The sequence below is a fragment of the Chiloscyllium punctatum genome, unplaced genomic scaffold (assembly GCF_047496795.1).
Source record: "Chiloscyllium punctatum isolate Juve2018m unplaced genomic scaffold, sChiPun1.3 scaffold_473, whole genome shotgun sequence".
NCBI lineage: Eukaryota > Metazoa > Chordata > Chondrichthyes > Orectolobiformes > Hemiscylliidae > Chiloscyllium > Chiloscyllium punctatum.
Genome location: NW_027310207.1, coordinates 100569 through 122806, shown reverse-complemented (window position 1 = coordinate 122806; position 22238 = coordinate 100569). Strand labels below are relative to the sequence as shown.

The 22238-nt window shown below is 64.2% G+C and overlaps 2 protein-coding genes across 3 annotated transcripts in view; one reads left to right on the top strand and one right to left on the bottom strand.

Annotated features, from left to right (window-relative positions):
• Positions 1-707: 707 nt before the first annotated feature.
• Positions 708-14407, top strand: tbc1d25 (TBC1 domain family, member 25; the record flags this gene model as incomplete). Its single annotated transcript, XM_072567543.1, has 4 exons — positions 708-832; positions 1395-1586; positions 11707-12622; positions 13256-14407. Coding segments are annotated over 4 exons (1649 nt in total), but the record flags the coding sequence as incomplete, so codon positions are not given.
• A 4379-nt stretch (positions 14408-18786) lies between these two features.
• wasb (WASP actin nucleation promoting factor b) overlaps positions 18787-22238 on the bottom strand; it is a 51612-nt gene continuing 48160 nt past the window's right edge. For both annotated transcript variants that reach the window (XM_072567545.1, XM_072567544.1), the window contains exons 10-12: positions 21739-22145; positions 20269-20377; positions 18787-19508 (exon numbers count right to left, since the gene is read on the bottom strand). In XM_072567545.1, the coding sequence (XP_072423646.1) occupies positions 19456-19508; positions 20269-20377; positions 21739-22145 (569 nt within the window). In that variant the 3' untranslated portion in view covers positions 18787-19455. The remainder of the gene's footprint in view (positions 19509-20268; positions 20378-21738; positions 22146-22238) is intronic.

Sequence of the window (22238 nt, the reverse complement as noted above, 5' to 3'; positions counted from 1 at the left end):
GAGAGAGAGCAGACACATTGATGATAAACACAGCCCCGCGTTTGGATGGGGGGGGTCAGAGAGAGAGAGAGCAGACACATTGATGATAAACACAGCCCCGCGTTTGGATGGGGGGGGTCAGAGAGAGAGAGAGCAGACACATTGATGATAAACACAGCCCTGTGTTTGGATGGGGGTCGGAGAGAGAGAGAGAGAGAGCAGACACATTGATGATAAACACAGCCCCGCGTTTGGATGGGGGGGACAGAGAGAGAGAGAGAGAGCAGACACATTGATGATAAACACAGCCCCGCGTTTGGATGGGGGGGGTCAGAGAGAGAGAGAGCAGACACATTGATGATAAACACAGCCCCGCGTTTGGATGGGGGGGGTCAGAGAGAGAGAGAGAGCAGACACATTGATGATAAACACAGCCCCGCGTTTGGATGGGGGGGGTCAGAGAGAGAGAGAGCAGACACATTGATGATAAACACAGCCCTGTGTTTGGATGGGGGTCGGAGAGAGAGAGAGAGAGAGCAGACACATTGATGGTAAACACAGCCCCGCGTTTGGACAGGGGGGACAGAGAGAGAGAGAGAGCAGACACATTGATGATAAACACAGCCCCGCGTTTGGATGGGGAGGTCGGAGAGAGAGAGAGAGCGAGCAGACACATTGATGGTAAACAGTGGTATTTCAGTGTAACCCCTTTCCCTGCCCCACTACAGGCCCACTGCTGGAAGACTGGGACATCATCAGTCCAAAAGATGTGATTGGTTCAGACGCTGTGACTCCAGAGAGAAGGTCCATCGCAACGACAGCTCTCCCCCTCACACAGTCTATCATCTCTCAGGTCAGTGTATAGAGGGAGCTTTACTCTGTATTGAACCCCCTGTCCTGGGAGTGTCTGATAGAGGGGACAGTGTAGAGGAAGATTTACTCTGTATCTAACCCCGTGCTGTCCCTGTCCCTGGGAGTGTTTGATGGGGGGGACAGTGTAGAGGGAGCTTTACTCTGTATCTAACCCCGTGCTGTCACTGTCCCTGGGAGTGTTTGACGGGGGGACAGTGTAGAGGGAGCTTTACTCTGTATCTAACCCCGTGCTGTCCCTGTCCCTGGGAGTGTTTGATGGGGGGACAGTGTAGAGGGAGCCTTACTCTGTATCTAACCCCCTGTCCCTGGGAGTGTTTGATGGGGGACAGTGTAGAGGGAGCTTTACCCTGTCTCTAACCCCGGGCTGTCCCTGTCCCTGGGAGTATTTGGTAGGGGGGGGATGGTGTAGAGGCAGGTTTACTCTGTATCTAACCCCGTGCTGTCCCTGTTCTGGGAGGGACAGCGTGGAGGGAGCTTTACTCTATTTGGAGCAGCTTTACTGAATCCCTGCCATGTGGCTCCCCCCCCCCCCTCCCCGTTAGGTGGGCCGAACGATCTCGAAGGTGCAGCAGGTGCTGAGCTGGTCGAGTGGCGAGGAGGTAGTGAGACCGTTTAAGCCGCCCCTCAGTGACGCAGAGTTCCACACGTTCCTCAACCACCAGGGACAGCTGTGTAGGCCCGAGGAACTCCGGCTCCGAATCTACCACGGAGGGGTGGAGCCAGCTCTGCGTAAGGTATGGCAGGCTCTCTGTCCATCTGTCTGTCCGTCTGTGTCCCCTCGGCCCCTCATATCCCCCCCCGGCCCCTGGGGCGTGTTTACACAGGGGTAGGGGCATAGCCCTGGGGCGTGTTCACACAGGGATAGGGGCGGTTACACAGGGATAGGGGCACCCCCCTCTCCCGGGACGTGTTTACACAGGGATAGGGGCGTCCCCTCCCCCCGGGACGTGTTTACACAGGGATAGGGGTGTCCCCTCCCCCCGGGACGTGTTTACACAGGGATAGGGGTGTCCCCTCCCCCCGGGACGTGTTTACACAGGGATAGGGGCGTCCCCTCCCCCCGGGACGTGTTTACACAGGGATAGGGGCGTCCCCTCCCCCTGGGACGTGTTTACACAGGGATAGGGGCGTTCCCCCCCCCCCCCCCCCCCCCGGGACGTGTTTACACAGGGACAGGGGCGTCCCCTCCCCCCGGGACGTGTTTATACAGGGATAGGGGCGTCCCCTCCCCCCTGGGTCGTGTTTACACAGGGATAGGGGCATAGCCCCGGGACGTGTTTACACAGGGATAGGGGCGTCCCCTCCTCCGGGACGTGTTTACACAGGGATGGGGGCGTCCCCTCCCCCTGGGACGTGTTTACACAGGGATAGGGGGCATAGCCCCGGGACGTGTTTACACAGGGATAGGGGCGTCCCCTCCTCCGGGACGTGTTTACACAGGGATCGGGGCGTCCCCTCCCCCCGGGACGTGTTTACACAGGGATAGGGGCGTCCCCTCCCCCCTGGGACATGTTCACACAGGGATAGGGGCGTCCCCTCCCCCCGGGACGTGTTTACACAGGGATAGGGGCGTCCCCTCCCCCCGGGTCGTGTTTACACAGGGATGGGGGCGTCCCCTCCCCCTGGGACGTGTTTACACAGGGATAGGGGCGTCCCCTCCCCTCAGGACGTGTTTACACAGGGATAGGGGCATCCCCTCCCCCCGGGTCGTGTTTACACAGGGATGGGGGCGTCCCCTCCCCCTGGGACGTGTTTACACAGGGATAGGGGCGTCCCCTCCCCCTGGGACGTGTTTACACAGGGATAGGGGCGTCCCCTCCCCCTGGGACGTGTTTACACAGGGAAAGGGGCGTCCCCTCTCCCCGGGACGTGTTTACACAGGTATAGGGGCGTCCCCTCCCCCGGGGCGTGTTTATACAGGGATAGGGGCGTCCCCTCCCCCTGGGACGTGTTTACACAGGGATAGGGGCGTCCCCTCCCCCTGGGACGTGTTTACACAGGGATAGGGGCGTCCCCTCCCCCCTGTGACGTGTTTACACAGGGATAGGGGCGTCCCCTCCCCCCAGGACATGTTTATACAGGGATAGGGGCGTCCCCTCCCCCGGGGCGTGTTTACACAGGGATCGGGGCGTCCCCTCCCCCCGGGACGTGTTTACACAGGGATAGGGGCGTCCCCTCCTCCGGGACGTGTTTACACAGGGATGGGGGCGTCCCCTCCCCCTGGGACGTGTTTACACAGGGATCGGGGCGTCCCCTCCCCCCGGGACGTGTTTACACAGGGATAGGGGCGTCCCCTCCCCCCTGGGACATGTTCACACAGGGATAGGGGCGTCCCCTCCCCTCGGGACGTGTTTACACAGGGATAGGGGCATCCCCTCCCCCCGGGTCGTGTTTACACAGGGATAGGGGCGCCCCTCCCCCCTGTGACGTGTTTACACAGGGATAGGGGCGTCCCCTCCCCCCAGGACGTGTTTATACAGGGATAGGGGTGTCCCCTCCCCCGGGGCGTGTTTACACAGGGATCGGGGCGTCCCCTCCCCCCGGGACGTGTTTACACAGAGATAGGGGCGTCCCCTCCCCCGGGACGTGTTTACACAGGGATAGGGCGTCCCCTCCCCCGGGACGTGTTTACACTGGGATTGGGGCGTCCCCTCCCCCTGTGACGTGTTTACACAGGGACAGGGGCGTCCCCTCCCCCTGGGACGTGTTTACACAGGGATAGGGGCGTCCCCTCCCCCTGGGACGTGTTTACACAGGGATAGGGGCGTCCCCTCTCCCCGGGACGTGTTTACACAGGGATAGGGGCGTCCCCGCCCCCCGGGGCGTGTTTACACAGGGATAGGGGCGTCCCCTCCCCGCGGGACGTGTTTATACAGGGATAGGGGCGTCCCCTCCCCCCTGGGTCGTGTTTACACAGGGATAGGGGCATAGCCCCGGGACGTGTTTACACAGGGATAGGGGCGTCCCCTCCTCCGGGACGTGTTTACACAGGGATAGGGGCGTCCCCTCCCCCTGGGACGTGTTTACACAGGGATCGGGGCGTCCCCTCCCCCCGGGACGTGTTTACACAGGGATAGGGGCGTCCCCTCCCCCCTGGGACATGTTCACACAGGGATAGGGGCGTCCCCTCCCCCCGGGACGTGTTTACACAGGGATAGGGGCGTCCCCTCCCCCCGGGTCGTGTTTACACAGGGATGGGGGCGTCCCCTCCCCCTGGGACGTGTTTACACAGGGATAGGGGCGTCCCCTCCCCTCAGGACGTGTTTACACAGGGATAGGGGCATCCCCTCCCCCCGGGTCGTGTTTACACAGGGATGGGGGCGTCCCCTCCCCCTGGGACGTGTTTACACAGGGATAGGGGCGTCCCCTCCCCCTGGGACGTGTTTACACAGGGATAGGGGCGTCCCCTCCCCCTGGGACGTGTTTACACAGGGATAGGGGCGTCCCCTCTCCCCGGGACGTGTTTACACAGGTATAGGGGCGTCCCCTCCCCCGGGGCGTGTTTATACAGGGATAGGGGCGTCCCCTCCCCCTGGGACGTGTTTACACAGGGATAGGGGCGTCCCCTCCCCCTGGGACGTGTTTACACAGGGATAGGGGAGTCCCCTCCCCCCTGTGACGTGTTTACACAGGGATAGGGGCGTCCCCTCCCCCCAGGACATGTTTATACAGGGATAGGGGCGTCCCCTCCCCCGGGGCGTGTTTACACAGGGATCGGGGCGTCCCCTCCCCCCGGGACGTGTTTACACAGGGATAGGGGCGTCCCCTCCTCCGGGACGTGTTTACACAGGGATGGGGGCGTCCCCTCCCCCCGGGACGTGTTTACACAGGGATCGGGGCGTCCCCTCCCCCCGGGACGTGTTTACACAGGGATAGGGGCGTCCCCTCCCCCCTGGGACATGTTCACACAGGGATAGGGGCGTCCCCTCCCCTCGGGACGTGTTTACACAGGGATAGGGGCATCCCCTCCCCCCGGGTCGTGTTTACACAGGGATAGGGGCGCCCCTCCCCCCTGTGACGTGTTTACACAGGGATAGGGGCGTCCCCTCCCCCCTGGGACATGTTCACACAGGGATAGGGGCGTCCCCTCCCCCTGGGACGTGTTTACACAGGGAAAGGGGCGTCCCCTCTCCCCGGGACGTGTTTACACAGGTATAGGGGCGTCCCCTCCCCCGGGGCGTGTTTATACAGGGATAGGGGCGTCCCCTCCCCCTGGGACGTGTTTACACAGGGATAGGGGCGTCCCCTCCCCCTGGGACGTGTTTACACAGGGATAGGGGCGTCCCCTCCCCCCTGTGACGTGTTTACACAGGGATAGGGGCGTCCCCTCCCCGCGGGACGTGTTTATACAGGGATAGGGGCGTCCCCTCCCCCCTGGGTCGTGTTTACACAGGGATAGGGGCATAGCCCCGGGACGTGTTTACACAGGGATAGGGGCGTCCCCTCCTCCGGGACGTGTTTACACAGGGATAGGGGCGTCCCCTCCCCCTGGGACGTGTTTACACAGGGATCGGGGCGTCCCCTCCCCCCGGGACGTGTTTACACAGGGATAGGGGCGTCCCCTCCCCCCTGGGACATGTTCACACAGGGATAGGGGCGTCCCCTCCCCTCGGGACGTGTTTACACAGGGATAGGGGCATCCCCTCCCCCCGGGTCGTGTTTACACAGGGATAGGGGCGCCCCTCCCCCCTGTGACGTGTTTACACAGGGATAGGGGCGTCCCCTCCCCCCAGGACGTGTTTATACAGGGATAGGGGCGTCCCCTCCCCCGGGGCGTGTTTACACAGGGATAGGGGCGTCCCCTCCCCCCTGGGACATGTTCACACAGGGATAGGGGCGTCCCCTCCCCCCGGGACGTGTTTACACAGGGATAGGGGCGTCCCCTCCCCCCGGGTCGTGTTTACACAGGGATGGGGGCGTCCCCTCCCCCTGGGACGTGTTTACACAGGGATTGGGGCGTCCCCTCCCCTCAGGACGTGTTTACACAGGGATAGGGGCATCCCCTCCCCCCGGGTCGTGTTTACACAGGGATGGGGGCGTCCCCTCCCCCTGGGACGTGTTTACACAGGGATAGGGGCGTCCCCTCCCCCTGGGACGTGTTTACACAGGGATAGGGGCGTCCCCTCCCCCTGGGACGTGTTTACACAGGGATAGGGGCGTCCCCTCTCCCCGGGACGTGTTTACACAGGTATAGGGGCGTCCCCTCCCCCGGGGCGTGTTTATACAGGGATAGGGGCGTCCCCTCCCCCTGGGACGTGTTTACACAGGGATAGGGGCGTCCCCTCCCCCTGGGACGTGTTTACACAGGGATAGGGGCGTCCCCTCCCCCCTGTGACGTGTTTACACAGGGATAGGGGCGTCCCCTCCCCCCAGGACATGTTTATACAGGGATAGGGGCGTCCCCTCCCCCGGGGCGTGTTTACACAGGGATCGGGGCGTCCCCTCCCCCCGGGACGTGTTTACACAGGGATAGGGGCGTCCCCTCCTCCGGGACGTGTTTACACAGGGATGGGGGCGTCCCCTCCCCCCGGGACGTGTTTACACAGGGATCGGGGGCGTCCCCTCCCCCCGGGACGTGTTTACACAGGGATAGGGGCGTCCCCTCCCCCCTGGGACATGTTCACACAGGGATAGGGGCGTCCCCTCCCCTCGGGACGTGTTTACACAGGGATAGGGGCATCCCCTCCCCCCGGGTCGTGTTTACACAGGGATAGGGGCGCCCCTCCCCCCTGTGACGTGTTTACACAGGGATAGGGGCGTCCCCTCCCCCCTGGGACATGTTCACACAGGGATAGGGGCGTCCCCTCCCCCTGGGACGTGTTTACACAGGGAAAGGGGCGTCCCCTCTCCCCGGGACGTGTTTACACAGGTATAGGGGCGTCCCCTCCCCCGGGGCGTGTTTATACAGGGATAGGGGCGTCCCCTCCCCCTGGGACGTGTTTACACAGGGATAGGGGCGTCCCCTCCCCCTGGGACGTGTTTACACAGGGATAGGGGCGTCCCCTCCCCCCTGTGACGTGTTTACACAGGGATAGGGGCGTCCCCTCCCCGCGGGACGTGTTTATACAGGGATAGGGGCGTCCCCTCCCCCCTGGGTCGTGTTTACACAGGGATAGGGGCATAGCCCCGGGACGTGTTTACACAGGGATAGGGGCGTCCCCTCCTCCGGGACGTGTTTACACAGGGATAGGGGCGTCCCCTCCCCCTGGGACGTGTTTACACAGGGATCGGGGCGTCCCCTCCCCCCGGGACGTGTTTACACAGGGATAGGGGCGTCCCCTCCCCCCTGGGACATGTTCACACAGGGATAGGGGCGTCCCCTCCCCTCGGGACGTGTTTACACAGGGATAGGGGCATCCCCTCCCCCCGGGTCGTGTTTACACAGGGATAGGGGCGCCCCTCCCCCCTGTGACGTGTTTACACAGGGATAGGGGGCGTCCCCTCCCCCCAGGACGTGTTTATACAGGGATAGGGGTGTCCCCTCCCCCGGGGCGTGTTTACACAGGGATCGGGGCGTCCCCTCCCCCCGGGACGTGTTTACACAGAGATAGGGGCGTCCCCTCCCCCGGGACGTGTTTACACAGGGATAGGGCGTCCCCTCCCCCGGGACGTGTTTACACTGGGATTGGGGCGTCCCCTCCCCCTGTGACGTGTTTACACAGGGACAGGGGCGTCCCCTCCCCCTGGGACGTGTTTACACAGGGATAGGGGCGTCCCCTCCCCCTGGGACGTGTTTACACAGGGATAGGGGCGTCCCCTCTCCCCGGGACGTGTTTACACAGGGATAGGGGCGTCCCCGCCCCCCGGGGCGTGTTTACACAGGGATAGGGGCGTCCCCTCCCCGCGGGACGTGTTTATACAGGGATAGGGGCGTCCCCTCCCCCCTGGGTCGTGTTTACACAGGGATAGGGGCATAGCCCCGGGACGTGTTTACACAGGGATAGGGGCGTCCCCTCCTCCGGGACGTGTTTACACAGGGATAGGGGCGTCCCCTCCCCCTGGGACGTGTTTACACAGGGATCGGGGCGTCCCCTCCCCCCGGGACGTGTTTACACAGGGATAGGGGCGTCCCCTCCCCCCTGGGACATGTTCACACAGGGATAGGGGCGTCCCCTCCCCCCGGGACGTGTTTACACAGGGATAGGGGCGTCCCCTCCCCCCGGGTCGTGTTTACACAGGGATGGGGGCGTCCCCTCCCCCTGGGACGTGTTTACACAGGGATAGGGGCGTCCCCTCCCCTCAGGACGTGTTTACACAGGGATAGGGGCATCCCCTCCCCCCGGGTCGTGTTTACACAGGGATGGGGGCGTCCCCTCCCCCTGGGACGTGTTTACACAGGGATAGGGGCGTCCCCTCCCCCTGGGACGTGTTTACACAGGGATAGGGGCGTCCCCTCCCCCTGGGACGTGTTTACACAGGGATAGGGGCGTCCCCTCTCCCCGGGACGTGTTTACACAGTATTAGGGGCGTCCCCTCCCCCGGGGCGTGTTTATACAGGGATAGGGGCGTCCCCTCCCCCTGGGACGTGTTTACACAGGGATAGGGGCGTCCCCTCCCCCTGGGACGTGTTTACACAGGGATAGGGGCGTCCCCTCCCCCCTGTGACGTGTTTACACAGGGATAGGGGCGTCCCCTCCCCCCAGGACATGTTTATACAGGGATAGGGGCGTCCCCTCCCCCGGGGCGTGTTTACACAGGGATCGGGGCGTCCCCTCCCCCCGGGACGTGTTTACACAGGGATAGGGGCGTCCCCTCCTCCGGGACGTGTTTACACAGGGATGGGGGCGTCCCCTCCCCCTGGGACGTGTTTACACAGGGATCGGGGCGTCCCCTCCCCCCGGGACGTGTTTACACAGGGATAGGGGCGTCCCCTCCCCCCTGGGACATGTTCACACAGGGATAGGGGCGTCCCCTCCCCTCGGGACGTGTTTACACAGGGATAGGGGCATCCCCTCCCCCCGGGTCGTGTTTACACAGGGATAGGGGCGCCCCTCCCCCCTGTGACGTGTTTACACAGGGATAGGGGCGTCCCCTCCCCCCAGGACGTGTTTATACAGGGATAGGGGCGTCCCCTCCCCCGGGGCGTGTTTACACAGGGATCGGGGCGTCCCCTCCCCCCGGGACGTGTTTACACAGAGATAGGGGCGTCCCCTCCCCCGGGACGTGTTTACACAGGGATAGGGCGTCCCCTCCCCCGGGACGTGTTTACACTGGGATTGGGGCGTCCCCTCCCCCTGTGACGTGTTTACACAGGGACAGGGGCGTCCCCTCCCCCTGGGACGTGTTTACACAGGGATAGGGGCGTCCCCTCCCCCTGGGACGTGTTTACACAGGGATAGGGGCGTCCCCTCTCCCCGGGACGTGTTTACACAGGTATAGGGGCGTCCCCTCCCCCGGGGCGTGTTTATACAGGGATAGGGGCGTCCCCTCCCCCCGGGACGTGTTTACACAGAGATAGGGGCGTCCCCTCCCCCGGGACGTGTTTACACAGGGATAGGGCGTCCCCCCCGGGGGGGGGGGGGGTTTACACAGGGATAGGGGCGTCCCCTCCCCCCGGGACGTGTTTACACAGGGATAGGGGCGTCCCCCCCCCGTGACGTGTTTACACAGGGATTGGGGCGTCCCCTCCCCCCGGGACGTGTTTACACAGGGACAGGGGCGTCCCCTCCCCCCGGGACGTGTTTACACAGGGATAGGGGCGTCCCCTCCCCCTGTGACATGTTTACACAGGGATAGGGGCGTCCCCTCCCCCCGGGATGTGTTTACACAGGGATAGGGGCGTCCCCTCCCCCTGGGACGTGTTTACTCAGGGATAGGGGCGTCCCCCCGGGATGTGTTTACACAGGGATAGGGGCGTCCCCTCCCCCCGGGACGTGTTTACACAGGGATAGGGGCGTCCCCCCCCCGTGACGTGTTTACACTGGGATTGGGGCGTCCCCTCCCCCCGTGACGTGTTTACACTGGGATTGGGGCGTCCCCTCCCCCCGGGACGTGTTTACACTGGGATTGGGGCGTCCCCTCCCCCCGGGACGTGTTTACACAGGGATAGGGGCGTCCCCTCCCCCCGGGACGTGTTTACACAGGGATAGGGGCGTCCCCTCCCCCCGGGACGTGTTTACACAGGGATAGGGGCGTCCCCTCCCCCCGGGACGTGTTTACACAGGGATAGGGGCGTCCCCTCCCCCCGGGACGTGTTTACACAGGAATAGGGGCGTCCCCTCCCCCCGGGACGTGTTTACACAGGGATAGGGGCGTCCCCTCCCCCCGGGGCGTGTTTACACAGGGATAGGGGCGTCCCCTCCCCCCGGGGCGTGTTTACACAGGGATAGGGGCGTCCCCTCCCCCCGGGGCGTGTTTACACAGGGATAGGGGCGTCCCCTCCCCCCGGGACGTGTTTATACAGGGATAGGGGCGTCCCCTCCCCCCGGGACGTGTTTACACAGGGATAGGGGCGTCCCCTCCCCCCGGGATGTGTTTACACAGGGATAGGGGCGTCCCCTCCCCCTGGGACGTGTTTACTCAGGGATAGGGGCGTCCCCCCGGGATGTGTTTACACAGGGATAGGGGCGTCCCCTCCCCCCGGGACGTGTTTACACAGGGATAGGGGCGTCCCCCCCCCGTGACGTGTTTACACTGGGATTGGGGCGTCCCCTCCCCCCGGGACGTGTTTACACAGGGATAGGGGCATCCCCTCCCCCCGGGACGTGTTTACACAGGGATAGGGGCGTCCCCTCCCCCCGGGACGTGTTTACACAGGGATAGGGGCGTCCCCTCCCCCTGGGACGTGTTTACACAGGGATAGGGGCGTCCCCTCCCCCCGGGACGTGTTTACACAGGGATAGGGGCGTCCCCTCCCCCCGGGGCGTATTTACACAGGGATAGGGGCGTCCCCTCCCCCCGGGACGTGTTTACACAGGGATAGGGGCGTCCCCTCCCCCCGGGACCTGTTTACACAGGGATAGGGGCGTCCCCCCCCCCCCGGGACGTGTTTACACAGGGATAGGGGCGTCCCCTCCCCCCGGGACGTGTTTACACAGTGATAGGGGCGTCCCCTCCCCCCTGGGACGTGTTTACACAGGGATAGGGGCGTCCCCTCCCCCCGGGACGTGTTTACACAGTGATAGGGGCGTCCCCTCCCCCCTGGGACGTGTTTACACAGGGATCGGGGCGTCCCCTCCCCCCGGGACGTGTTTACACAGGGATAGGGGCGTCCCCTCCCCCCTGGGACGTGTTTACACAGGGATCGGGGCGTCCCCTCCCCCCGGGACGTGTTTACACAGGGATAGGGGCGTCCCCTCCCCCCGGGACGTGTTTACACAGGGATAGGGGCGTCCCCTCCCCCCGGGACGTGTTTACACAGGGATAGGGGCGTTCCCCCCCCCCCCCCCCGGGACGTGTTTACACAGGGATGGGGGCTCACCCCCGCCCTCCCCCCGGGACGTGTTTACACAGGGATAGGGGCGTCCCCCCCCCCCCCCCCCCCCCGGGACGTGTTTACACAGGGATGGGGGCTCACCCCCGCCCTCCCCCCGGGACGTGTTTACATAGGGATAGGTGCGGGGCGTGTTTACACAGGGATTGGGGCGTTCCCCACCCCCCCCCCCCCCGACGTGATTACACAGGGATGGGGGCACCACCCCCGGGACGTGTTTACACAGGGATCGGTGCACCCCCCGGGACGTGTTTACACAGGGATCAGGGCACTGCTGCGGTTAGGGAGAGGGTGGCACGGAGTTTCTGTTGCCCCTTCCCCCTGCCCAATGCTTGTGTGTGTGTGTGTCTGTGTGTGTGTGTGTCTGTGTGTGCCCGTGCTCTCTCTCTCCCTCTCTCTCTCTCTCTCTCTGCCCGTGCCAGGTGGTGTGGCGCTACCTGCTGAACGTGTACCCGGACGGCCTGACCGGTCAGGAGCGGATGGACTACATGAAGCGCAAGACCCGGGAGTACGAGCAGCTGAAGTCGGAGTGGGCGCTGCGCGCGTGCCCCGAGGACCTGGAGTTTGTCAGCGGCATGGTGCTGAAGGACGTCCTGCGCACGGACCGCGCCCACCCTTACTTCGCGGGCTCCGAGGACAGCGCCCACCTGCTGGCGCTGCGGGACCTGCTGGTCACCTACGCGGTCACCCACCCGCGCATCTCCTACTGCCAGGGCATGAGCGACATCGCCTCGCCCATCCTGGCGGTCATGGACCACGAGGGGCAAGCCTACGTCTGCTTCTGCGGCATCATGAAGCGGCTGGAGGCCAACTTCCAGCCGGACGGCCTGGCCATGGCGCTGAAGTTCCGGCACTTGCGGCTGCTCCTGCGCCGCGCCGACCCGGAGTTCCACTCGTACCTGGCGTCCCGCGGCGCCGATGACCTCCTCTTCTGCTACCGCTGGCTGCTGCTGGAGCTCAAGCGGGAGTTCTCCTTCGACGACGCCCTCCGACTGCTGGAGGTCTCCTGGAGCTCGCTGCCGCCTGACCCCCCCGCCGCCGAGGTGGAGCTGACCGACCCCCGGCCCCCGCCCCCGGACCCCCCCCGCGCCATGGTGCGGCCGGCCGGGCCCCGGCTCCGACTGGAGGGGGGCCGGGTCCCTCCCGGTCCCAGGCCGGGGCGCTCGGCGCCCGCCCCCGTCCTGGCCCCCCCTCCCGGGGCGGGGGCCGAGGCTGGGGGGGGGGGTCTCCCGGTCGGCGAGGCTGGGGGGGGGGGTCTCCCGGTCGGAGGAGGGGGCGAGGGTCCTGGGAGTGAGGGTCTCGGGAGTGAGGGTCTCTCGGTCGGAGGAGGGGGTGAGGGTCTCCCGGTCGGAGGAGGGGGGCGAGGGTCCTGGGAGTGAGGGTCTCGGGAGTGAGGGTCTCCCAGTCGGAGGAGGGGGTGAGGGTCTCCCAGTCGGAGGAGGGGGCGAGGGTCCTGGGAGTGAGGGTCTCGGGAGTGAGGGTCTCCCAGTCGGAGGAGGGGGCGAGGGTCCTGGGAGTGAGGGTCTCGGGAGTGAGGGTCTCCCAGTCGGAGGAGGGGGCGAGGGTGCTGGGAGTGAGGGTCTCGGGAGTGAGGGTCTCCCAGTCGGAGGAAAGGATAAAGGTCCTGGGAGTGAGGGTCTCCCGGTTGGAGAAGGGTCTGAGGGTCCTGGGAGTGAGGGTCTCCCAGTCGGAGGAGGGTTGGAGGGTCCTTGGAGGGAGGGTGCCCCGGTCGGAGGAGGGTTGGAGGGTCCTGGGTGTGAGGGTCTCCCAGTCGGAGGAGGGTCGGAGGGTCCTAGGAGGGAGGGTGCCCCGGTCGGAGGAGGGTCGGAGGGTCCTGGGAGTGAGGGTCTCCCGGTCGGAGGAGTGGACGCGAGTCCTGGGAGTGAGGGTCTCCCGGTCGGAGGAGTGGACGCGAGTCCTGGGAGGGAGGGCGCCCCGGTCGGAGGAGTGGACGCGAGTCCTGGGAGTGAGGGTCTCCCGGTCGGAGGAGTGGACGCGAGTCCTGGGGTGAGGGTCTCCCGGTCGGAGGAGTGGACGCGAGTCCTGGGAGGGAGGGTGCCCCGGTCGAGGTTGGGGATGAGGGTCCTGTGCCCGCTCTGCCCCCTCCTCAGGAGTTTGGTCACGGGAACCCGTTTGTGTTGTTCCTGTGCCTGGCCTTGCTGCTGGAACACCGGGCGATGATCCTGCGCGGCCAAATGGATTACAACGAGCTGGCGATGCACTTTGACCGACTGGTCCGCAGACAGAACCTACAGCGGGTACTGCACCGAGCCAAGACCCTTTTCGCAAACTACCTCCAGTCCGAGGTCTGGGACTCCCAGGACAGAGCCGCGACTGCTACCACCCCAGACCCAGACTCCGACCCAGACCCGCCGATCTCCTCCTGACCCCTCCCCATCCACCACGACCAAAACCCCACCCTCCAATCCTCTGCGGGATGGGCCCTCGGGGCCCCCGCCCAGGGGTGGAGAGCGTCTTTTCTTTCGGCATGACCTTCCACCCTCCGCCCCCCCCCCCCTGTCTGTGACCTCCAGACCAAGGGGTGAGGTCTGACCTTCGACCCCCTGCCCCTTCAGGACAAGGTGACCTGTGAGCAACGGGGGGCGGGGGGGAGGTCTGCAGAGGGCAGAGGGCAGAGTGCGTGAAGGGGGCGCGTGGAGTGGGAGGGGGGGGTGATTGTTTCACAGCCAGGCGCTGCCTCTAGCCTTGACGCCTCTGGTCGCTTCACCCTGGCGGATGCTCTGACCAGGGCGGAGATGGACTTGGGGTACGGGGGGGGAGGGAGGGGCACAGTGCTGGACCTCCCCCAGACTCTGTTCTCCTGAACACTCAGAAACCTCACCCCTCCCCGGCCAACCCCTGTCCTCCCAACCCTCTGGATGGGAGCAGCTCACTTCGTTGGGTCCTGGGTGTTGGTAGGGGAAGGGGTTAAACTCCCGCACCGTGGGCGGGGGTGGGGGGCAAGGGCATCCTCAATAGGGCACAGCTAGTGTCGCCAACTCCTGTCCGGACCCCCCCACCAATTGGGCGAGTGTGTGTGGGGGGGGGGTTGCGTGTGTGTGTGTAGGGGGGTTGCGTGTGTGTGTGTGTAGGGGGGTTGCGTGTGTGTGTGTGTAGGGGGGTTGCGTGTGTGTGTGTGTAGGGGGTGGTTGCGTGTGTGTGTGTGTAGGGGGGTTGCGTGTGTGTGTGTGTGGGGGTTGCGTGTGTGTGTGTGGGGGGGGGTTGCGTGTGTGTGTGTGGGGGGGGGTTGCGTGTGTGTGTGTGGGGGGGGGTTGCGTGTGTGTGTGTGTGGGGGGGGGTTGCGTGTGTGTGGTGTGGGGGGGGGTTGCGTGTGTGTGTGTGGGGGGGGGGTTGCGTGTGTGTGTGTGGGGGGGGGTTGCGTGTGTGTGTGTGGGGGGGGGTTGCGTGTGTGTGTGTGTGGGGGGGGGTTGCGTGTGTGTGTGTGGGGGGGGTTGCGTGTGTGTGTGTGGGGGGGGGGTTGCGTGTGTGTGTGTGGGGGGGGTTGTGTGTGTGTGGGGGGGGTTGTGTGTGTGTGGGGGGGGGTTGTGTGTGTGTGGGGGGGTTGTGTGTGTGTGTGGGGGGGTTGTGTGTGTGTGTGTGTGGGGGGGTTGCGTGTGTGTGTGTGGGGGGGTTGCGTGTGTGTGTGTGGGGGGGGGTTGCGTGTGTGTGTGGGGGGGGTTGCGTATGTGTGTGTAGGGGGGGTTGCGTGTGTGTGTGGGGGGGGGTTGCGTGTGTGTGTGTGTGGGGGGGTTGCGTGTGTGTGTGTGTGGGGGGGTTGCGTGTGTGTGTGGGGGGGTTGCGTATGTGTGTGTAGGGGGGGTTGCGTGTGTGTGTGGGGGGGGTTGCGTGTGTGGGGGGGTTGCGTGTGTGTGTGTAGGGGGGGTTGCGTGTGTGTGTGGGGGGGGTTGTGTGTGTGTGGGGGGGGTTGTGTGTGTGTGGGGGGGGGTTGCGTGTGTGTGTGTGGAGGGGGGGTTGCGTGTGTGTGTGTGTGGGGGGGGTTGCGTGTGTGTGTGGGGGGGGGGTTGCGTGTGTGTGTGGGGGGGGGGTTGCGTGTGTGTGTGTGGGGGGGGGTTGCGTGTGTGTGTGGGGGGGGTTGCATGTGTGTGTGTGGGGGGGGTTGCGTGTGTGTGTGTGTGTGGGGGGGGTTGCGTGTGTGTGTGGGGGGTTGCGTGTGTGTGTGGGGGGGTTGCGTGTGTGTGGGGGGGGTTGCGTGTGTGTGTGTGTGTGGGGGGGGTTGCGTGTGTGTGTGTGTGGGGGTTGCGTGTGTGTGTGTGGGGGGTTGCGTGTGTGTGTGTGGGGGGGGTTGCGTGTGTGTGTGTGGGGGGGGTTGCGTGTGTGGGGGGGGTTGCGTGTGTGGGGGGGTTGCGTGTGTGTGTGTGTGGGGGGGGGGTTGCGTGTGTGTGTGGGGGGGGGTTGCGTGTGTGTGTGGGGGGGGTTGCGTGTGTGTGTGTGGGGGGGGGTTGCGTGTGTGTGTGTGTGGGGGGGGGTTGCGTGTGTGTGTGTGGGGGGGTTGCGTGTGTGTGTGTGGGGGGGGTTGCGTGTGTGTGTGTGGGGGGGTTGCGTGTGTGTGTGTGGGGGGGGTTGCGTGTGTGTGTGTGGGGGGGTTGCGTGTGTGTGTGTGGGGGGGGTTGCGTGTGTGTGTGTGGGGGGGTTGCGTGTGTGTGTGGGGGGGGTTGCGTGTGTGTGGGGGTTGCGTGTGTGTGGGGGTTGCGTGTGTGTGGGGGTTGCGTGTGTGTGGGGTTGCGTGTGTGTGGGGGTTGCGTGTGTGTGGGGGTTGCGTGTGTGTGTGTGGGGGTTGCGTGTGTGTGTGGGGGGTTGCGTGTGTGTGTGGGGGGGGGTTGCGTGTGTCTGTGGGGGGGGTTGCGTGTGTGTGGGGGGTGTTGCGAGTGTGTGTGTGGGGCGGGTTGCGTGTGTGTGTGTGGGGGGGGGTTGCGTGTGTGTGTGTGTGTGGGGGGGGTTGCGTGTGTGTGTGTGGGGGGGGGTTGCGTGTGTGTGTGTGGGGGGGGTTGCGTGTGTGTGGGGCGGGTGTTGCGAGTGTGTGTGTGGGGCGGTGTTGCGAGTGTGTGTGTGGGGCGGGGTTGCGTGTGTGTGTGTGGGGCGGGGTTGCGTGTGTGTGTGTGTGTGGGGGGTTGCGTGTGTGTGTGGGGGGTTGCGTGTGTGTGTGTGGGGGGTTGCGTGTGTGTGTGGGGGGTTGCGTGTGTGTGTGGGGGGTTGCGTGTGTGTGTGGGGAGGGTTGCGTGTGTGTGTGTGTGGGGTTGCGTGTGTGTGTGGGGGGGGGTTGCGTGTGTGTGTGTGGGGGGGGGGTTGCGTGTGTGTGTGTGGGGGGGGTTGCGTGTGTGTGTGGGGGGGGGTTGCGTGTGTGTGTGTGTGTGGGGGGGGTTGCGTGTGTGTGTGTGTGGGGGGGGGTAGCGTGTGTGTGTGTGGGGGGGGTTGCGTGTGTGTGTGGGGGGGGGTTGCGTGTGTGTGTGGGGGGGGTTGCGTGTGTGTGTGGGGGGGGGTTGCGTGTGTGTGTGTGGGGGGGGGTTGCGTGTGTGTGTGTGGGGGGGGGTTGCGTGTGTGTGTGTAGGGGGGGTTGCGTGTGTGTGTGTAGGGGGGGGGTTGCGTGTGTGTGTGTGTAGGGGGGGGGTTGCGTGTGTGTGTGTGGGGGGGGTTGCGTGTGTGTGTGTGGGGGGGGTTGTGTGTGTGTGGGGGGGTGTGTGTGGGGGGGGGGTTGCGTGTGTGTGTGTGGGGGGGTTGCGTGTGTGTGTGTGGGGGGGGTTGCGTGTGTGTGTGTGGGGGGGGTTGCGTGTGTGTGTGTAGGGGGGGGTTGCGTGTGTGTGTGGGGGGGGGGTTGCGTGTGTGGGGGGGGTTGCGCGTGTGTGTGTGGGGGGGGTTGCGCGTGTGTGTGTGGGGGGGTTGCGTGTGTGTGTGGGGGGTTGCGTGTGTGTGTGGGGGGGGGTTGCGTGTGTGTGTGTGGGGGGGGGTTGCGTGTGTGTGTGTGGGGGGGGTTGCGTGTGTGTGTGTGGGGGGGGTTGCGTGTGTGTGTGTGGGGGGGGTTGCGTGTGTGTGTGTGGGGGGGGTTGCGTGTGTGTGTGTGGGGGGGGTTGCGTGTGTGTGTGTAGGGGGGGGGTTGCGTGTGTGTGTGTGGGGCGGGGTTGAGTGTGTGTGTGGGGGGGGGGTTGAGTGTGTGTGTGGGGTTGCGCGCGTGTGTGTAGGGGGGGGTTGCGTGTGTGTGTGTGGGGGGGGGTTTGCGTGTGTGTGTGTGGGGCGGGGTTGAGTGTGTGTGTGGGGGGGGTTGCGCGTGTGTGTGGGGGGGGGGTTGCGTGTGTGTGTGTGGGGGGGGTTGAGTGTGTGTGTGGGGGGGGGGTTGCGTGTGTGTGTGTGGGGGTTGCGTGTGTGTGTGTGGGGGGGGTTGCGTGTGTGTGTGGGGGATAGGGACGTGGCGCGTGCATGTGGAGGGGGGGGGCGTGTGGGGTGGTACAGGCATGCGTCTGTGTAGGGTGGGTGCCTGCCTGTGTGTGAGGGGGGGTGCGGGTGGGTTGTGTGCGTGTGGGTGTGCGCGCAGGGGGGGTGTGCACACAGGATGTATGTAGGGGGTGTGAATGTGGGGGGGGTGGGGGGTGGGGTAGGGGGCGATTATTTATTTGTCAGTGTAGTTAATGTTAGAAGGTACCTGATCCCCGTCCACATTAATATCTTCCTGGAGAGAGCACCTCTCGCCTCCAAAAGCCACCAAGCGGGCCGTGCGGCTGTAGATTGAATAAACACCCACTGGGGGCGTTCTCCCCCCTCTCCCCCTGCCCCCCCTACAGTCCCAGGCTGAGTGACTGGGAGGGCGTCTGCCGTTTCGCTGGCATCGTGGGCGGGAGACGGAGTGCAGGCCACTTGCATAACTCTGATTTACCGATCCCGGGGTGTACTCTCTGACCCACAATCGGCCAGAGACTCCAACTCAGTTAATTAAAGAACCACAGTTTTAACCATGGTCTCAGTGTGTTTTGTCAGCGCTGAGGGAGAGTCGGTGCCAAGGGAGTGGGCGCTGTGGGGAGGGTCAGTGTCAAGGTAGCTGGGCTCATTAGAAATGCCCAGCTGAGCTCCAACACTCCCTCCCTCCACCCCCGAGGTAGCTGGGTTCATTAGGAATGCCCGGCTGAGCTCCAACACTCCCTCCCTCCACGCCCCTGAGGTAGCTGGGCTCATTAGGAATGCCTGGCTGAGCTCCAACACCGACGCAGAGGGGCAGCAGTGTGTACCGTCTACGAGACGCCCTGCGAAACTCCTCTGTCGCCCCCTCCAAAACAAAACCCCCCAGAAGTCCAAGGGGTGGCAGATGTGTGACAATTAGAAGCACCCTCTGGGAGTTGCCCCTGCCCCCAACACACTCTTTCTCCCCCCCCCCCCCCCCCCCACATCACATTCCTGCAGTGTCCCCGCACCAGCTCAACCCCCCCCCCCCCCACCTTTTCGAAGGGGCAGTTAGGGATGGGGGCGATGCCTTGCAGGCACTTAATAACCGAGTCTGATTGTCAAACCAAATGATTTTATTAGCGAGAACCACTGGCCAAAGCAGATAGATTTCCCAACACCCCCCAGCTCTTGTCTGGTGTTATCTGTCAGGGTGGTAGGAGTGATCACGGCGATGGGAGCAGCCAAGGAGAACGGCAAACTGAGCTGGAATCCAGTTAAAGCAAGAATTTAGACCTTATCAACTCTCCATCAGGACACACTGACCGGCAGTTTAACAGTAGGAAGCTGTCCTGGGGCAGACGTGTGACAGCAAACAGGGGACACTCTCTGTATCTAATCTCCCGTCCCTGGGAGTGTTTGATAGGGGGACAGTGTAGAGAGAGCTTTACTCTCTATCTAACCCCGTGCTGTCCCTGTCCCTGTCCCTGGGAGTGTTTGATGGGGGACAGTGTAGACTCTCTATCTAACCCTGTGCTGTCCCTGTCTCTGGGAGTGTTTGATGGGGGACAGTGTAGAGGGAGCTTTACTCTGTATCTAACCCCGTGCTGTCCCTGTCCCTGGGAGTGTTTGATAGGTTTCAGTTCCCCTAATTGATGGATTCTCACGTGTGAACATCCCTTTACAAAACAGCTTAATTCATGTTAATGTTGTACCAAAGCAAAATTTAAGCTTTCAAAAGTGGTATTATCTCAACGCTGAAGCTCAGAGCAGAGTCTGTGTCTGCATTAATCATCCCATTCATCACCAAATTCATCGGCTCCATCATCATCATCCTCATCTGTAAACAGAGAAAACATCTCGTTTAGTAACTGACCCTCCCACAGCCCCCACTCCCTCAGCACTGACCCTCCCTCAGCACTGACCCTCCCACAGCCCCCGCTCCCTCAGCACTGACCCTCCCACAGCCCCCACTCCCTCAGCACTGACCCTCCCACAGCCCCCACTCCCTCAGCACTGACCCTCCCACAGCCCCCGCTCCCTCAGCACTGACCCTCCCTCAGCACTGACCCTCCCACAGCCCCCGCTCCCTCAGCACTGACCCTCCCACAGCCCCCGCTCCCTCAGCACTGACCCTCCCTCAGCACTGACCCTCCCTCAGGACTGACCCTCCCTCAGCGCTGACCCTCCCACAGACCCCCCACTCCCTCAGGGCGGACACTCCCACAGCCCCCCCACTCCCTCAGGGCGGACCCTCCCACAGCCCCCGCTCCCTCAACGCTGACCCTCCCACAGCCCCCGCTCCCTCAGGGCGGACACTCCCACAGCCCCCACTCCCTCAGCACTGACCCTCCCACAGCCCCCGCTCCCTCAACGCTGACCCTCCCACAGCCCCCGCTCCCTCAGCGCTGACCCTCCCACAGCCCCTGCTCCCTCAGGGCGGACACTCCCACAGCCCCCACTCCCTCAGCACGGACACTCCCACAGCCCCTACTCCCTCAGCACTGACCCTCCCACAGCCCCCACTCCCTCAGCACTGACCCTCCCACAGCCCCCGCTCCCTCAGCACTGACCCTCCCTCTCTCCTTACTGCGGCCTACCTGAGGAGTGAATAACTTTACTGCGTTGTTTCATCACATTAATCAAGGCACCGACCAAGCCGTTGTTGTCTTCTTCATGAGGTTGTGGGCTCTCAGCTACCTCTGCCACCTACACGATGAGACACGTGAAATAGAAGTGCGATGTGCAAAGCTGAGTAGGTTTATAATGAACCGGGATTTTCCCGCGTGACTGGGAATGAGTTTAAGATCAGCTCTGTGGCTTTGGAGCAGGGGAATGCAGGTACTGCAGTGGATGTGGGTTGTACAGACTAGCAAAGGAGCCCTGATACACAACAGGTTTGAGCAAGCAGTCCGATATTGGAGGGACAGCAGCACAGATAGAATACTGACTGTAGGATCGGGATCTCCGTTAAGTGTGAATTTGATCCGCTGCTCCCACAGAAGGACTCTCTCATTGTTATTGGGCTTGGCTGATGGTAGAAATGGAGGGAGTATTACTCTGTATTTTTGCACCATGCTGACTCTGCCCTGAGAGTGTTTGGTGGTGGGAATGGTGTAGAGGGAGCTTTACTCTGTATCTAACCCCGTGCTGTCCCTGTCATGGGAGGGTTTGACGGTGGGAGATGGTATAGAGAGAGTTTTGCTCTATCTAACCCCTGTCCCTGTCCTGGGAGTGTTTGATGGGGGGACAGTGTAGAGAGAGCTTTATACTCTGTCCCCTCATCAAACACGCCCAGGGACAGGGGGGCTAGATACAGTGTAGAGGAAGCTTTACTCTGTATCTAACCCCATGCTGTCCCTGTCCCTGGGAGTGTTTGATGGGGGGACAGTGTAGAGGGAGCTTTACGCTGTATCTAACCCCGTGCTGTCCCTGTCCCTGGGGAGTGTTTGATGGGGACAGTGTAGAGGAAGCTTTACTCTGTATCTAACCCCGTGCTGTCCCTCTCCCGGGGAGGGTTTGATGGGAGGGCAGCGTAGTGAGAGCTTAACGTTTGCTGGTGACAGGAAAACAGTGTGAAACCCGAAAAGGACTTCAATACGCGGGTGTCCCACACTGCGTCAGTCTTGGCGTGGACCGGGGAATGGGAGGGAGGCTACAGATCGGACTCCCACACTGGCTCCCGGCCTGGAGAAGCTCGGGTTGTAGCTCACACAGAGGGAGACCGTCGGAGATTGAGCTGTTGGGAACGACGAGAGATGGCAGAGGGAGAGAGCGTCTTCCCCGTTGGTGGACGCAGCGAGAGTCGGAGGGGATGGGGATTGAAAGGGGAGCGGTTTGGTCTGGGGTTCACCGCCTGAGGGCGGGTATGGTTTCCCTAGGCAATGGGGGATTTTCCCATGGAGTGGGTTGGTCAGGGGGTAGGAGGGAGCTATAGCAAGAAGGGGAACGGACGTTGCCAAACACGGAGATCGACCCCCCCCCCCGCCCACCGCGTCCGAATACCCCTCCCAGAGCCACCTCAACGATCCCAGGCGACGCCTCCCGTAACCGAATAGCCCCGTACTCACGTTTTTCAGTTGGATGCCGCTGCGGATCTGGTCCAGGAGGGCGTTGCGGCCGGACGGTGGGGTGGGGGGCCCGGACACCCGAGGGGCGGGTGCACCCAGGGGTGGGGGGCCGCAGGGGGCGGGTGGAGGAGGTGGTGGGGGCGGGGGTGGAGGAGGGGGTCCCGCGGCCGCCATTTGGGGTGGGGGGGCACCAGTTGAGCGGGTGACAGACGGTGGGGGTGGGGGTGGGGGTGGGCTGGTGCGGTGAGGGGCCGGCCGCTGAGGGGGTGGGGGCACGGGGCCGCGGGCTGGGGGCCGGGAGGTGGGGGGCACTGGGGGTAGGGGTCCCTGCCTGCCCCGGTTGCCCGGGGGGTGGGATGCGGGAGGCGGGGGGGCTCCTCCCCTCGCTGGCGGAGCGGGCGCCGAAGCTGGAAAGGAAAAGAAAGTTCCAGAATTAGAATTTGGCCCCAGGGCCGGCAATGCCAGGCGGGTGAGCAATTGGCATCCCACGGGGTCTTCCC